The sequence below is a fragment of the Symphalangus syndactylus genome, chromosome 2, assembly GCF_028878055.3.
Source record: "Symphalangus syndactylus isolate Jambi chromosome 2, NHGRI_mSymSyn1-v2.1_pri, whole genome shotgun sequence".
NCBI lineage: Eukaryota > Metazoa > Chordata > Mammalia > Primates > Hylobatidae > Symphalangus > Symphalangus syndactylus.
The window spans coordinates 15,977,425-15,993,670 of NC_072424.2; the positions used below are offsets into that span (position 1 = coordinate 15,977,425).

General features: G+C 36.4%; 1 protein-coding gene across 14 annotated transcripts in view; it reads right to left on the reverse strand.

The window, feature by feature from the left end:
* Positions 1-1,556: 1,556 nt before the first annotated feature.
* Positions 1,557-16,246, reverse strand: part of PLEKHA1 (pleckstrin homology domain containing A1) — a 57,613-nt gene continuing 42,923 nt past the window's right edge. For 8 of the 14 annotated variants that reach the window (XM_055246703.2, XM_055246744.2, XM_063617198.1 and 5 more), the window contains 4 exons: positions 9,651-9,715; positions 8,947-9,010; positions 6,859-6,948; positions 1,557-4,285 (listed from right to left, as the gene is read on the reverse strand). In XM_055246703.2, the coding sequence (XP_055102678.2) occupies positions 3,971-4,285; positions 6,859-6,948; positions 8,947-9,010; positions 9,651-9,715 (534 nt within the window). In that variant the 3' untranslated portion in view covers positions 1,557-3,970. The other 6 variants (XM_055246756.2, XM_055246722.2, XM_055246753.2 and 3 more) reach the window with 4 other exon arrangements.

Genomic DNA, 16,246 nt, shown 5'->3' on the forward strand with positions numbered 1-16,246 from the left:
AGCATATCCATGGTCTAACAGAACTACAGAAATCCTAGCAGGTGAAACGCAGACACAAACCTCAAGGTCCTTGCATTCTAGGACAAATTTGTTCCATTTGTAGAAGCAGCATATTAGAACACACACAGGAAGTACGTGAGCTGCTGTTGCATGGCTAGACATTCACAAGTCACTTGACTCAACAGAGATCTGAGGGTCTAAGATGAAGAAAGCATTTCACACAACAAATGGCCTTCAGAAAAAGAGACTGAGAAAAAAAAAAAAAAAAGAACACTAAGCCAGTGTGTTTTGGAGAGGAGGTGCGGAATGCCATAGGTTATTAGGAAGCAACCTGGTATATCTGGCTGGATTACTCTAGCTACACCCTGGGCATAGATCCTAACGATGCTCCCAAGTACAGTGAGAAGCCAACAGTTACAGCTTCGTTGCTAACGTGCCCCATGGGCCAGGCAAATCCTCCTCCTTTCTGGGGTCTCAATCTATCTCAGTTAGCATCTCAATCTATCTGTTAGCATTGATGGTGGGGGCTTGGCCTAGCTGACCTTTAAGTTGTCATTCAGCTTTTCAGGAAAAAGCAACAGATGAAGATGTCTACTTTGATACCTACCCTGCACAATGACAGGAATAGGGTAGTCCAGGAGAGCCCCAACAGGACATGAACAGATGAGCAAACATACTGGTTCAAAGTCATTCCTGGCTGAATTTCAGAGGACAAGGTATGAACATGCCAGGGAAAAGCACCAGGATCTGACAATGGATTAGACACAACAAGCAAAAGAAGGTATCTCGAATCATCAAAGGCAAGTTGCTTTAAGGAAAGAATATTCCAGAAATTCAAAAGTACAATTTATCTAATAGGTATACACTTTTCTCTAATGTGGGAAGTTCACACATTCTACATTAATGCCTTGTCCTCACTGGAGAAGTATTTAAGCTTTACCAAGTGCACCAAGCACTGCACTAGGCCCTGTATATGGTGTTCACTGCAACAGACGTGGAACATTTATCACCAATAGGGAACGTTTGCAAGCAGCAGCCTCTAACACCCGACATAGTTTTTTGAGTGCATCTCAAGGAGCAGCCTCTAACACCCGACATAGTTTTTTGAGTGCATCTCAAGGAGCAGCCTCTAACACCCGACATAGTTTTTTGAGTGCATCTCAACTGCCCACCCGGAGATTAAGATGCCCTCTGCTTTCCGCCTTACATCATGCCATCTAAATAATCATGGAGCACTGTAAGCAGCCCAGATGATTCACACGATGCTCTGAGGCTAACATATGATAATTCTGCTTTTGAGAACGTTTTTTAATTAAGAAAAATAAGCAAGTTCTTTCCCCTACCAAAAAAAAAAATCATTTTTCCTTCTATAATTTCACATGAAGGGATGCATTAAGAATTCACAGACCTGAAGTTTCTTATTCTTGCAAAGATGACCAAATAATGACTGTCCTTAAATATGTAAATTGAAGTCAATTAACCAAACACATCCCTAATCATTGTATTTACTTCTTCACACAAGGGCTGAACCAAACAAAATGAGAAATAAGTCAGAATAAACTCTGTGCAGTTTATTCTCAAGTCATTACAGTGTTCAACCAGTTTGACATATAAAGATAACAGACTTTAACAGTAAATGTTGGGAGGCACACATATATTCCCATTCTGAAAGAAGGCATGTTATATATACAGAAAAAAATGCAGCAAATATTAAGGTATTCAAAGTAATTTTTTTGAACTCAGATGTGACATATTTACAAGAAAAGTGTGTACGTTTTAAAATAATTAAATAATTTCCATAGACTTATAAAAGAATTGAGATAAATATTAGGAGACCCTGACAATCACAAGAACGTTTTCCTATGCTATTGAACAAGGATAGTTCTATTTTAAAATGTCCCAAAACAGAGCTAATATTTTGCCACCATGAAATATATCAAATTGCAAATACTAAAGTGAACATGCAATGTGGAAGCTGTACCAAAATTAAACAGCATTAGGTTCTTAAATATTGCAAAGTGTCTATTTAAGATTTCTCGGGTGTGTTCACGAAAAAGGAACTTTCAAAAAAGCCATTAAAATGAATATATCAGCAGAAAAAGTGATAACTCATTAAAATCTCTTTATTCTATCACTTTCAAATGTAACTGCAAAAGAGAAAAAATCTTAATATAACTTTAAAAAAATATTAGCTTATGAATAAAAAAGTTGAGTGGTGCATTCTTTATGCATACAGATTTTTAAACCGATACTGTATAATTCTAATACATCTTAACCTCTGGACCCCAATGCTGTAGCAGGAAATTTTTCTCTGTCTCAGACAAGAAGTCATCTAAGAAAATGAAAACAAGAAATTTTCAATGATATGCATGAATTCAAAACAAAACAGTACTGTAAAATGGCAAAATATAAAAATAGCAGCATGTGAAATTCAAACCGTTTTCTTAAAGCAAATGTTCAAGACTGAACCTCAAAAACGGTACTTATGGGCCAGGCATGGTGCCTCACGCCTGTAATCCCAGCATTCTGGGAGGCTGAGATGGGTGGATCACCTGAAGTCAGGAGTTCAAGACCAGCCTGGCCAACATGGTGAAACCCCATCTCTACTAAAATACAAAAATTAGCCAGGTGTGGTGGCATGCACCTGTAATCCTAGCTACTCGGGAAGCTGAGGCAGGAGAACTGTTTGAACCCAGGAGGTGGAGGTTGTAGTGAGCTGAGATCACGCCACTGCACTCCAGTCTGAGCAACAGAGCAACAGTCCGTCTCCAAAAAAAAAAAGCGGTACTTACTCAAACTGGTCTATAATTCAACATCGGAAACCAAAGATTCTTTAGAGAGGTGCTTATATCTATATCCCTATGATTAAATGTATTCTCAAATTTGTTTTTTAAAACATATATATTGCACAGGTAGTAGAATACCAGCATTCTGGTATCTCTAACATAAAATGCTATCTTATTTAACACATTCAACTATTCTACTGAAAATTAATTTTATCTCAATGTTTAAAATCAGTCACGTAGGACTTTTAAGCACATTAATCTCAAAACATTCCTAAACAAGATGAAAAAACACAGGCACTTGAATATAGGCTATTAGTGACAAAAAGTAGAGGTCACAACAATTTCATGACTAAGGGCAGTTATGTCTTTACATATAAATTTGAGGTCTTTCACCAATCCAAATATAGAAATAACAACTATTTACAAAACTTGGATAAGAAAATCAGATCTCCCAAAAATTTCCTACCAAATAATTTTTGTGGAATAAAGCAGTGACTGCTCCAAGGCCTGATGAAGCTTTTTCAAACAAATGTCTAAGACACAGTTGTTTGAATTCTAGTTTTCTTCTTTTCTCTATGCCGGTATAACCCACAACCCTTACTGTTGGTCTATTAATATCCTCTATGCAAAATAAGTCACCTCAAGATTCAGGGCATCAAAAATGGTTATAATTTCAAAATAGTCCACATTTTAGTATAAATTTTACAGCACCACAGACATCATGAGTTTAGGTATCTTGGTCTGGCAGTATTTCATGTGGTAATATCGACCAATACGAATGTGTAAATATTGAACCTTTAATAGGAAGTCATTATAGCATTTTTTAAATGACCAAAGTTATTAAGCATTTTTAATGTTTTAAGTTGTTAAACATTTAAACTGTCAAAATCACTAAGAAAAAAATATTACATATACACTGTTACCACCCAAATGAGAACACACAATGCTTCAGACAGATGATACTGAGATATTTTGGGTTTTTCCTTTTTCTTTCTTTTTTAAAGAAATTATATTTAGTTTGGCCACTCCTTAGATTCTTGGTTTACCAGCTTATAAAGAGTACACCTAAGAGGCAGTATAATATACGCACTAAAAACCATTTCCCCCTTTATCATCTTTGGCTAGAAGCCTCGTGAAAGGAAACTGAGGACGGCAGAGGCAGGCAGGGTTTATGCGCTTCTGCCTCACACATCACTGACCGGAAGGCTCGCATCATCCAAGTCTACTAGGTCACAATCTTTTTCCTGAGGGCCATTTTTACTTTGAGGTCTTAACAGAGCTTGTTCAGTCACTTTGGAAGCTGGTTCTCTTGGAGAGACAGTCTGGACCTTGAAGTTCCCTGGCTTGACCTTGGCAAGAGATTCGTAAAATCCTCGCTTCTCCATGGTAAAGGTTGAGACCAAAGAGTTGCTGCGAGAGGCTGTGGAATGTGAGGTGGCGGCGGCTGCGTTGGTAGGACGGAAAGCATGTTTGGATTCTGAAGGACCGGGGGGATGCTCCTGCAAAAAGGAGTGGCAGTCAGACACGGTCAGTCACTCATGACCAGGTTAGTAACTCAGTGTGAGACTTGATTCTCTGAAAAACAAACACACACACACACACACACACACACAAAGGCAGCAGCAGAAGCCATGCAGCATAAATGTGCAAGTTCTTTCCCAAAGCAACGCGTTTTTAGAGGTGAGTTTAAAGCAATGAGAGCCAAAAACCATTTCCACTAGGAAACCAGTTCCGTCACCAAAGCCGAATTTGGCAGCCTATCACACTTTGAAGATTCAGCCAACCTAAACTGAAATACAGTGTTCCAGCTGCAACTGAACTGTGTTTAAAAGAGAACCTCCCAGCTGTATCATTTTATTTAAGAGTATATTCTCAGTCAACATTAGGAATTATCCCACGTTTTAGAATGAAAAAAATGAAAATATAGACTATAACAACGAAAGGCCATATTTCTTTAATAAGCACGAATCAGCATCTTTCAAACATTATTTTGCTGATAAGACTTAGTTTTTACTTCCCTGAATTTCACTGCAACCAATAATAGAACAGTCTTTTCATTTTTTACTTAATTTTAGTTCTGAATAGGTCATATATTCATATGGCTTAATATTTTAAAGGTAAAGGGTACACATTTATCACATTTTAAACTGTGGTGAAATAATTATCAGTTGTGAATGTTAATTTCAATATGCTTCTAACTAGATCAAATCTGAAGATATCCTTAAATATGACCATTCTAAATACATTGCTATATACTATTATATTCATTTATGATACCAGTGGCTTTGAAATCAAAGTGCTACAAATTACCAAAACACTACAGAGTCCTATTAGATGGCTAAATTTCAGAGATTTTTAAATGCCATGCAAACTATAGTAATGTACAGTTTATGCAATGCATATGCATGCATTAGTTTGCATATATTATTAGAACAATGGTGCATTTCATAAGTATTGTATCTTAAAAATTTTTAAATACATAAAATATAGAAATTGAAACTCTTGCAGCAGTTGAGTATATTAATTTTTATATGTTAATGTCTCTTTCTGTTAGTAAAGTTGTATGTTTTATTTTTTATTTTTAAATACACATATCCAACCTGATGACTACAGTGAAACAGTTTGCGTTAGTATTGACAAAATCAGTTATGATAACTGCAAAAGGCAGTTTGGTTAACTCAACTTTCTATGATCAGTTGTAAGTAGTAAGTCTGGGCCCTCCACTAAGAAGGCACGTTTGCGTGAGAGCCCACATACGTGCTGCATTCACCAGCTCTTGATGTATACCTCTGTATACAAGGGTTCGACAGCCTTCTGGCCTGCCGCATCTGGAACACAGTGCAAAGCTAAGATTAGAGTTAACCTATACTGGGTAGAGGGAGGAAAAGAGAAAGTTGTGCTGACAGTCATAGCTAGATAGTCCAATTTGCCCCCACCACAAAGCACAAAACACAAACATCCTTCTCCAACTTTTCCTCTTCCCAACAGACATTGTTTTTGCAGAGAGTCTCATACTTGACTGCTGAAAAAGTCACATAAAATACACGCAGTTACAAAATGAACATCTATGAAAGTGACTTCTTAGATATTTCAAAAAGGATATAAAGAGAGAATGACTTAACAACTAAGAAATCAGAAACACTGATTTCTATTTATTTATCTGTAGTTATCACTACCAGAAAACTAATAAAAGGCAATATAATACTATCAGAAAAAAATATTAAAAGTGTAAGTATCTAGCATATATATCATAGTAAATCTAGATAATAAAGGCTATCATGCTACATATGAGACTACTTTCTGCAGATGGCAGTGTTACATTTTAAGATACTTTAAATTTTCAGACCTGAGATCAGTGGCCAAAGTATTCCAAAGGCAAATCTAATTCTTATGTACTTGAACACAAGAATAATCTTTTAAAAAAATATTTCTGAGCAGAATGTTTAGTTGTATTTCAATTTTATCATACTACCACAAAGATAACTATGGTAGTTTTCAGAAGCAGGTTATTAAAGCAGGTTTTAAAATGAGAATTAAAACATGAAATGGAAACACTGGGAGCACTGAACTGCATTTCAGGCCCTAGCTGCTCAGTGATCTTATGGCATGGTTAAGCCAAAGGTAAAAAACAAAACAAAACAAAAAAACCTGAACTGAAATCAGAGGAAGTAAAGAGGAAATTGAGACGTTCACAAAACTGTGTAACGCTACAACTAAGTCTTACATGATCCTGATCACATACGATACTAAGAATCTGTCAAATTATGCCAAATCTAGAGCTACTGACAAGTAAGAACTCCTAAAACAAAGCAAGGAAATGTTTATTCTTTAGTTGCCCTACTTGTGCATTTAACATAATACAATGCACAGAAAGTCATGTATACATAATACTACAAGGAAGCATTAAATTAGAAATGCATTACTTTTTGCAAGTCCAATTGGTATAAAAGTCAACATGCAAATAAATCTCAATAAAGAAAGAAACCGGATGGATTGGGAGAGAGGAAGCAAAACAATCTGACAGGATGGGGGAGACCCAAGGGAGTATCACCCCAGAGAGCAGGAAACCTACAGAAGATGCAGATCTGCCGGGACCCCGCTGTGCTACAATGGCGCCAGAGACTGCTTTAATCCAACTGTGCATCTCTTCAGGGCTATCAGCCTAAAAGAAAAAAGAACTCATTCAAACAATTTTTTCTCAAAATGACCTACTGCTATAAAGCCAGTGTATTTATTTTGATAACTTAAATACTGTCATCAACAAAATCACTCTAAGGCAACTGTTTCCAAAAAATTTAGAAATCATTTTTTTAAAGCCAGGTTTTGCTAGGTCTTAACTACACAGAGACATAAATTGAGCACTTCAATGTCAAGATCAGACCCATCAACAGGCGTCAGTAATGAATACCTCCAGAGAGAAAACAAGGAGAGGAGGAAGTCAAAGAAAAACTCTTCTTATTTCACTCTACCTACTGCTACACTGTCTGAATCTGCTACAAGAATATTTATGTAGTTGTATAATTTTTAAAAATTCTGACACTCTTTTACATATTTTTCTGGAAATAATTTCTAGTAGTACCCTAAATCCTACAACAAGTATTGACAGATAGGTCTGGCTTTCAATGTGAATTTTAAACCGTACTATGAAATTAATCCCATTAAATAAGGCCCCGAGCGGGGTGCAGAGATACTGCCTCTTGTTTCTAGATTCTAGAATCCCTTACACTTCTAGAATCTAGAAATATGAAAAAATTTAAAATGCAGGATATTTTTGAATAAGTAATATTAACAAAGACTTAAAAAAAAAAAAAAAAAACTAAAAGTAGCCAAAGGTAGAGTATACTTCATTGATTACTAATGGAAATACAATTCTAGAAATCAATTTGACAAAATAGAAAGGGTCATGCTCTGATAGTTAATCTCGATCTAGAAACTTACCCTAAAGAAATCAGGCAAAGTAATGCACAAAGATGTTTTTCATCACATCATTTATTGCAGTAAATGTACAAAAACTATGCATATGAATGTTCAGCAACAGAGTAATACAGAAACAATTTACTGGTGGAACATCAACGGAGTATGGTGCAGTTCTAAAAGGTTTTCAGATAATTTTTAATGACATGGGAAAAAAATAACAATATATGAAACAAATAGGATATAATACTATATTTATATAGTATTTTATATATATATTATATATATATATATGACCCCACCTATTATAAAAATATATACCCTAAGAAAGGGAGCAAAATCATAAGAATGGTTGCCTCAATGTGGGACTGAATGTTTTATAAACCACATTTTTCTGAAATCTTTCTATATTTTCCAAGTTTTCTGGAATAGGCATATTTAACTTCAATAAAACAAAAACAAATCATCCTTTTTTTGATTTTTTTTGTTTTTGAGACAGGGTCTCTGTCACCCAGGCTGGAGTGCAGTAACACGATCTCAGCTCATTGCAACCTCCACCTCCTGGGTTCAAGCGATTCTCGTGCCTCAGCCTCCCAAGTTGCTAGGATTACAATCCTGCACCACCACGGCTGGCTAATGTTTGTATTTTTAGTAGAGATGGGGCTTTGCCATGTTGCCCAGGCTGGTCTCGAACTCCTGGACTCAAGTGATGTGCCTGCCTTGGCCTCCCAAAGTGCTGGGATTACAGGTGTGAGCCACCACAGCCGGCCCAAATCTTTTCTTAAAATTTTCCATTTAAATAATTCAATGAGGTATGCAAAAAGTACAATTTGAACTTAAATACAGGCTGCCTACTATTAGTGAAACTATATAGATCTACTGTCTACTTTTACTATGGTTTTTTTTAATAAGGTTACCAAGAAAAGATATAATAGAAAAATCAAAATTCTAAAATATGTGCAAAAATAATCCAACTTGAAAGTACACACTTAACATCTAAATTAAAAGCATTTCCCTTTCTCTAAATACTTAGCTCTAGTTCACTAATTCATAACAAATACTCCCACTTCCTGAACATATAACCCCACCAATAACTCTATATATAGCACCCTTTTATTAAGCTGGTGAATTACAGTTGTCATTTTTTTTAACCTCAAGTGCAACAAGCTTATTTATGTTTATTTCACCTCTAAAATTATTAATTTCTTGTTAGGAGGATCTATTAATTGCCAAATAAGTATCTTACCTGCACATAGAAAGTTCGAGACGTTGTTACAATTTCAAAGAGGTTGTCCCTCATCATTATGTCGCTATATGAAAAAAAAAATCCAATTATACTTAAATAGCAGTTGTTTGATAGTTTCTCTTTCATTTGTTTACCCAGTACCCAGTATGCGTCAATAAATAAATGAGTTAAAGCACTGATTTAACAAACCCAAATTATCTTTTCCCATTTATTTTCATGTAAGATTTTACATATTTCATGTAGTTTTACTTTTAGAAAAAGTTCATAAAGCAACTTTAAAGTTCAGAGTTTTTAGTAATCAGTTTGGTGAAACACTGTCACAGCTAACACATTTTCTTGTAAAGCTCTATTCTACTGCATCTTTTAAACACTAAAATCAACACATCAATTTGTCAAATCTGATGGCCTAACCATAAGTTGTTCACATTAAATTTATTCCTTTCCATTAATAAGCTGTTTCTGTATTTTTAGTTTTCAAAAAAACAAATAAAGGATTCTTTCCTAATTTTTAGTTTTCAAATGAACAAAGTAGTTCAATACTTTAATCTGAGGGTTTTGAAAATTCTAGTGTATCTCAACTATAAAGAGTTAAAAATCACTACAATTAATATGGAAAAATGTAATCTGTAAGTACATTACTCAAACTAAGGCACTATTCTGTGTTTATAACTTGTGCCAGGCATCAAGTCAGAGCGGTTCCTTACCTTTGCTTACATTCCTGGACTTTATGAACCTCTTTAAGTGGTATTACGCGAAGAGGTTCCTTTTCCTGGCAAAAAAAAAAAAAAAAAAAACAGATACATGGTGTTTATTCTTAAAATCCTTTCAAAGGTTAGCTGTCTTATTTGGAGACCCATGTGAAAATCACACTTCTTTTCTGAAGCACATCTCAGAAATAAATCTACCTTCTTAAACCATCCAGCATCTGAACAGCTCAAACACTATAACCTTATATACACTGTTGTTTGAAACAAGAAAAACTGCATACGGCCCTTATTCACATTATTTCTGGCCTTAAGGGCAGTGTAGCTAATTAAAAGCTATTAGCCATCAGACTTTCCCCGATGGACCCACGTACCAGTATGCGCAGCACCTCCTTTTCTGGAATGTCACTTTGATATACAAGGCAGCAGAGCAAGTGCACATCCTGCTTCTTTGACTTAAATTTGTGATTTTACAAATATCACTTTTATATAAATACAAAATTGAATGTTTACTAAGTGCTGAGACATCTGCTAGGTTTTAAATGTTTTATCTCACACTTTCCCCAACCCTACAACACATGTACTACTATTCATGTGCTGAAACTGCAGATTAGATATGTTAAGTATCTCACCCAAGGTTACAAAGTAGATATAAGATACAAATATAAAACTGGTTCCTAATAGCATATTTCTAGTATACATTCCATAAAATACAATATACATATTTCATTGAATATGACAGCGTAAGATTAAGACATACCATTACTTTATGTAGCACCAAAAATAAAACTAAACCATGAGAGAGTGCTTTTTTTTTTTTTTTTTTTTGAGATGGAGTTTCACTCTTGTTGCCCAGGCTAGAGTGCAATGGTGCGATCTTGGCTCACTGCAACCTCCACCTCCTGGGATCAAGGGGATTCTCCTGCCTCAGCCTCCCGAGTAGCTGAAATTACAGGTGCCTGCCACCACGCCCAGCTAATTTTTGTATTTTTAGTAGAGACAGGGTTTTACCATGTTGGCTAGGCTGGTCTCGAACGCCTGACCTCTGGCGATCTGCCCACCTTGGCCTCCCAAAATGCTAGGATTACAGGCGTGAGCCACCGCGCCCAGCTGGGAGTGCTTTTTAAAAAAAAAAAAAAAAATCATAAATCTTTTTTAAAAAGTTTTACAAAATAGTTTAATTTTGAAATAATTTCACACTTAATAAGAGACTGAGAAAAATAGTACAAAGAATTTCTGCATAACCTACACCTTGTTTTCTAAACTGTTGATATTTTACATTTGCTTTATCATTATCTATGTTTATATATGTGTGTGAGAGAGTATATGTATATATATAGATTCCTGACATGCTTGAAGGTTAAGTTGTAAATATGATGTACCTTTACTAAATACTTCAGTGTGTATTTCCTAAAACATGGATGTGCTCTTGCATAACCACAGTGCAATTATGAAAACTGGAAACTCAACACTGATGCAATACTATAACCTACAGACCATCTTCAGATTTCATTAACTGCCCTACTTGTATTCTTTACAGCACAAAAACCATTTTCTGATCCAGAGTTAAATCCAGGATCATACCATGTATGTAGCTGTCATGTCGCCTTTAACTGTGGAATAGTTCTTCATTCATTTTTCAGAGTTTAAAAAAGTACAGGCCAGTTATTTTTGTAGAACACCCCCCAGTCTGTGTTTGTCTGTTATTCGTGCTGAGATTCAGGTTATACATTTTTGACAGGAAGCCACAGACATGACACTGTTCTTCTCAGTGGACCACTATTAGGAGGTACACACCTGATGGTGGCTTGTCCTGTCACTGGTGTGTTAACCCTGATCTGTTGCTTAAGGTCATGTGTGCCAGTAACTGTAAAATTACTTTTTCCCTTTGTCATTGTTAAGTATCTTGTGGGGAGATACCTGGAACCTATAGTAATACCAGGTTTCCCATCATAATTTTGCAACTAGTTTTATCAAACCCTGAAAACTCCTGCCTGAAACCATTACTAGTGGCTGCCAAATGGTGATTTTTCTAACCCCATCAATCCATCTACATATATTAAATAGAATTTTACTCTAAGGAAATATTTTTCCTTCTCCATTTATTTATTCATGACTCATTTTATTCTATGGGTTATATTCCATTACTATCATTACTTATTTTGTTGTTTAAATTGTCTGCATTTTGGTCAGCTCCTTCAAGGTAATTTCTGTGTCCTTTTGACATGTTCCATTCATTCTCTGAGCCACTTCCTTATTCTCTGGCACAACTTCACTTTCTGAACTCAGCTTGTACTTTATCTGCCCCAGCTCTGAAATCAGTCACATCACCAAGGGTTCCTGATTCCTTTTGTTTACAGAATGGCATTTACAGTTGCTTTTGGGCAGGGTGGGTGGGGATTTGCCAATCTTTTTTTTTTTTTTTGAGACAGAGTTTTCACTCTTATCGCACAGGCTGGAGTGCAATGGCGCGATCTCGGCTCACCACAACCTCCGCCTCCTGGGTTCAAGCGATTCTCCTGCCTCAGCCTCCCAAGTAACTGGGATTACAGGCATGCGCCTCCACGCCCGGCTAATTTTTTTTTTTTTGTATTTTTAGTAGAGATGGGGTTTCTCCACGTTGGTCAGGCTGGGCTTGAACTCCTGACCTCAGGTGATCCACCCGCCTCAGCCTCCCAAAGTGCTAGGATTACAGGCATGAGCCACCGAGCCCAGCTGCATTTGCCAATCCCTTAACTCAGCCACAACCTTCTCATGATAGATGAGAATATTTCATTGCAGTTTTAATTTGCATTTCTCTAATTATCAGTGATGCTGAATTTTTTAAAATATTTTAAGACGTATTTTAATTTTTAAATGAATTGCCCAGTCATGTCTTTTGTTCATTTGCCTACCAGATATTTTTCCCTCCATTTTCTCTCTTTTTTAATCTTTGAAACAAACACGAATTTATACAAGGATTGAAAATACAGCACAAAGAACTGATTTTCCTGAACCATTTCAGAGTGAGTTGCTGACCTGTCCCACACTACCCCTGAATACTTTTCCTACAAAGACATTCGCTTACATAATCACAATACAATCATCAGAATCAGAAAACTGTGCCCAAAATGTCTTTTATTAGAGCAAAAGGATTCAGTTCAGAAGCACGAACACCATCTGCTTGTCAAATATTTTCTTTCCCTCAGTCTGGAACAGTTCCTCATTATTCCTTGGCTTTCATAATCTTCACTCTATGAAGATTGCAAGGCAGTTATTTTGTAGAATGTCCCTCATTTGGGTGTGCCTCATGATGGGATTCTGATTACATACCTTGGGCAGGGGTTTCACAGAAGTGATGCTGTCTTCTTCTTCCACTATCCTGTCAGGTGATTTCAATTTACCTCATTACCAATGACATTCCCTTTAATCATCTGACCAACCTGAGTAAAGTGGTATCTGCCAGGTTTCCTCACTGTAATGTTATTCTTTTCCCCCTTGTACAATACTTAATACCTATTTTAGTAGACAGGTACTTTGAAACTATGCAAATATTTCATTCCTCATCACACATACAGATATACATCCATTCACCAAAAAGTATTGTTTCTCTAACAAGATTTGGCTTCTATTATCCTTAATATAGTTCTTGATTTTATCAATCAGTGTGTATGTGACCATTCTCCCATCTCTGCGACCACCCTTTCCCCATGTGAATGCCCTTCTCTCCCTACTCCACCTGGGGCTCACCCCCCAAGAGGACAGCCCCCTTGTCCTGCATGGGCTCTGACACCCACACAAAGCTACACTGGTTCCTCTTGGATGCCCATGTTCTTTGCCTCATCTAATAAATTGGAGTCTGAATCGTTTCAGATTGATGGAAGGAAAAGAGAGCAAAGTAGGTGAGGAAAAATCCCCTCAGTTTTTAAGATTCCTTATAAGTTTTGTCTCTAATACATGTTGCAAATATTTTCACCAATTTTTTGGCTGTGCAATTAAGTCTTTTATACTTACTTTTAAAATTTTTAAATGATCTTTTAGAGATACACACTGAGATATTTACAGATGAAATGGGAGACATCTAGGATTTGCCTCAAAATATGAAGCAGGAAGTGGGTGGTGAAACAGAAGAAACAAGACGAGCTGAGCCATGTGTTAACAATTATGACATCTAGGTGATGGGCATATGCAGGTTCCACATATTATTTCTATCTACTAAAAGGGTAGGTTTACACTTTTTCATGATGAAAAGGTTTTATAAAAGAGCCCATTTACACTTTAAACATTTTTATCATGTATTATTCTTGAGCATATATAAAAAAGAGAAATATAAACAAGATAAACTGGTTACAGTTTTTAAGATTTCACATTCAGATTCCAGATCTTCTGAATCACTTTTTGACTTGGAGCCACCAATGTCCATATTTTTCACTCCAAGCCATTCTTTGTGCCAAAAAGAGTGTTGGTGATGCAGTATTTAAGAATGTTTCACGGTGTCCCTGAGATTTCCTCCCAAGCTGCCAGCACCCTTTTCTGCACATGCTGACGCCGGTGTCTTCTGGATTTTACCCAGAGGTACTGTGCATATGGCAAGCAGTCAGCTACAGCACAGCTGCAGCCTGGCTGCCCCTCATCCTTAGCAACTCTAAGACATACTGCTAAGATTTCAGAAATGTTAAAACTGGGGGAGGGGGAGCTGAAACAAGAGCTATTACAGAAATACTAAGTTTTGAAAACCTGTATGCTGGGCATTATTCTGTGAAATTTGAGAGGAAGAACAAAGAACTACCATAGGAGATAAACTATACTCTGTAAAGTTAGGAAAACTTAAGTATAGTTATAATTATTGACCTTTAAAGGTTTCCAGCTTTATCTGCAATTTCTAAATACTAAAAATATTCCTAATTATTAAAACTACTGTTGATGATGGGGGCACATGTCAATTTCCCCACCAAAACTGAGCTCCTGAAGGCCAGAGAACTTTGCTAATTATTCTCTTTTATTTCCAGTTCCCAGAACAGTGCACCAGGTTCATGGAGAGTTCAATGAATGTCTGTTGCATGAATGACTCTTCCCAGGAGTATTGGCTTTAAATAAAATCAATGAGACAACCTGCTAACCAAGCACAAGGACAGCCTTCTGAGACAACAAGGCAGGTACTTTCTGAACCAAGTAACTACTACTTCCAGTTGAGGCTCTTAAGCTTTGAGAAAGCCCCATGCTAAAATGGCATTTCTTGCTATGCTATGCCATTTTTCATTCATTCAAAGACACTTAGTGTCTATCAAGTGCCAGGCCCTGTGATCATAAAAGACTACAAGAGTCTTTACCCTTAAGAAGCTCATTTAATTTAGTTGCAAAGACAAGAAGGCACGTGATTGCAAAACTCTGGGAAGAGCATTATGATACAAGTATGCATAGGGTACCACAGGGCATATAAAGAGAAGACACTTAACCCAGAGTCTCAAAGCTTCCCAGAAGAGCTGACTCCTGAGGTGAATCTGAAAATATTCCCTTCCTATACACTAGTGCTCTGCTGCTCAATACAGTGGCCATTGTGTGTAATAATGTAAATTTAAATTAATTAAAATGAAATAAAGTCAGTTCCTCAGTCACACTAGCCACATTTCCAGCACTCAACAGCTACATGTAGCTAGTGCCCTTGGACAATACAGATACGGCACATTTCCATTTGTGCAGAAAGTTCTAGTGGACAATGCTGTTCTGGTGACTTCATTCAAATAAAGTGTAAGTTCCCTTCTCAAAGGTCCCATACAAAAAGAAGAGGTAGGACAGACATTTATACTACAGAATTGCATTCAATTTATCCAATAAGCTATTTCAAGACTCAGTTCGCCCTACAATATTTTAAATAAGGATGCAACTCAAACAAGGCAAAGAGGGAATTTCAATTTCTGATTCTACCTTCAGGGAGGATAAAAACATCTTATGTGAAGTGATTTATGAGTCAATGTGAAATAGGTAAAGAAAATCTCAAGAGAAGGTAGAAATACAGAGGGTTAAATATTGACTTTTACAGACAGAATTCTTTACACCACTTTCCTCACTGTAATGTTACTCTTTTTCCCCTTGTACAATACTTAATGCCTATTTTAGTAGATAGGTACTTTGAAACTATGTAAATATCTCATTCCTCATCATACATATAGATATACATTCATTCACCAAAAAGTATTGTTTCTCTGAAAAGACTTGGCTTCTATTATCCTTAATATAGTTCCTGATTTTATCAATCAGTGTGTATGTGACCATTCACCCATCTCTGCCACCACCCCTTCACCATGTGGATGCCCTTCTCTCCCTACTCCGCGTGGGGCTAACCCCGCAAGAGGACAGCCCCTTTAGAGAGAATTTATACACTAGAGGATTCTGAGATCTTCAGATCTTTCAAGGTGGAATGCTGCTTTAAGACAGGATCTTTTTACTTAAAAATGTATTTAAGAAAAATATCATTAACCAAAAGCATCACAACCAAATAAACCATACGTACCTCTAAAAACTAGACTTATTCTAAAACTAGAGAACAGTACAAGAAATTATATATAATCACTACAATGCAACACTTTTCAAACATTCTTCTAGCAACATTTATGACG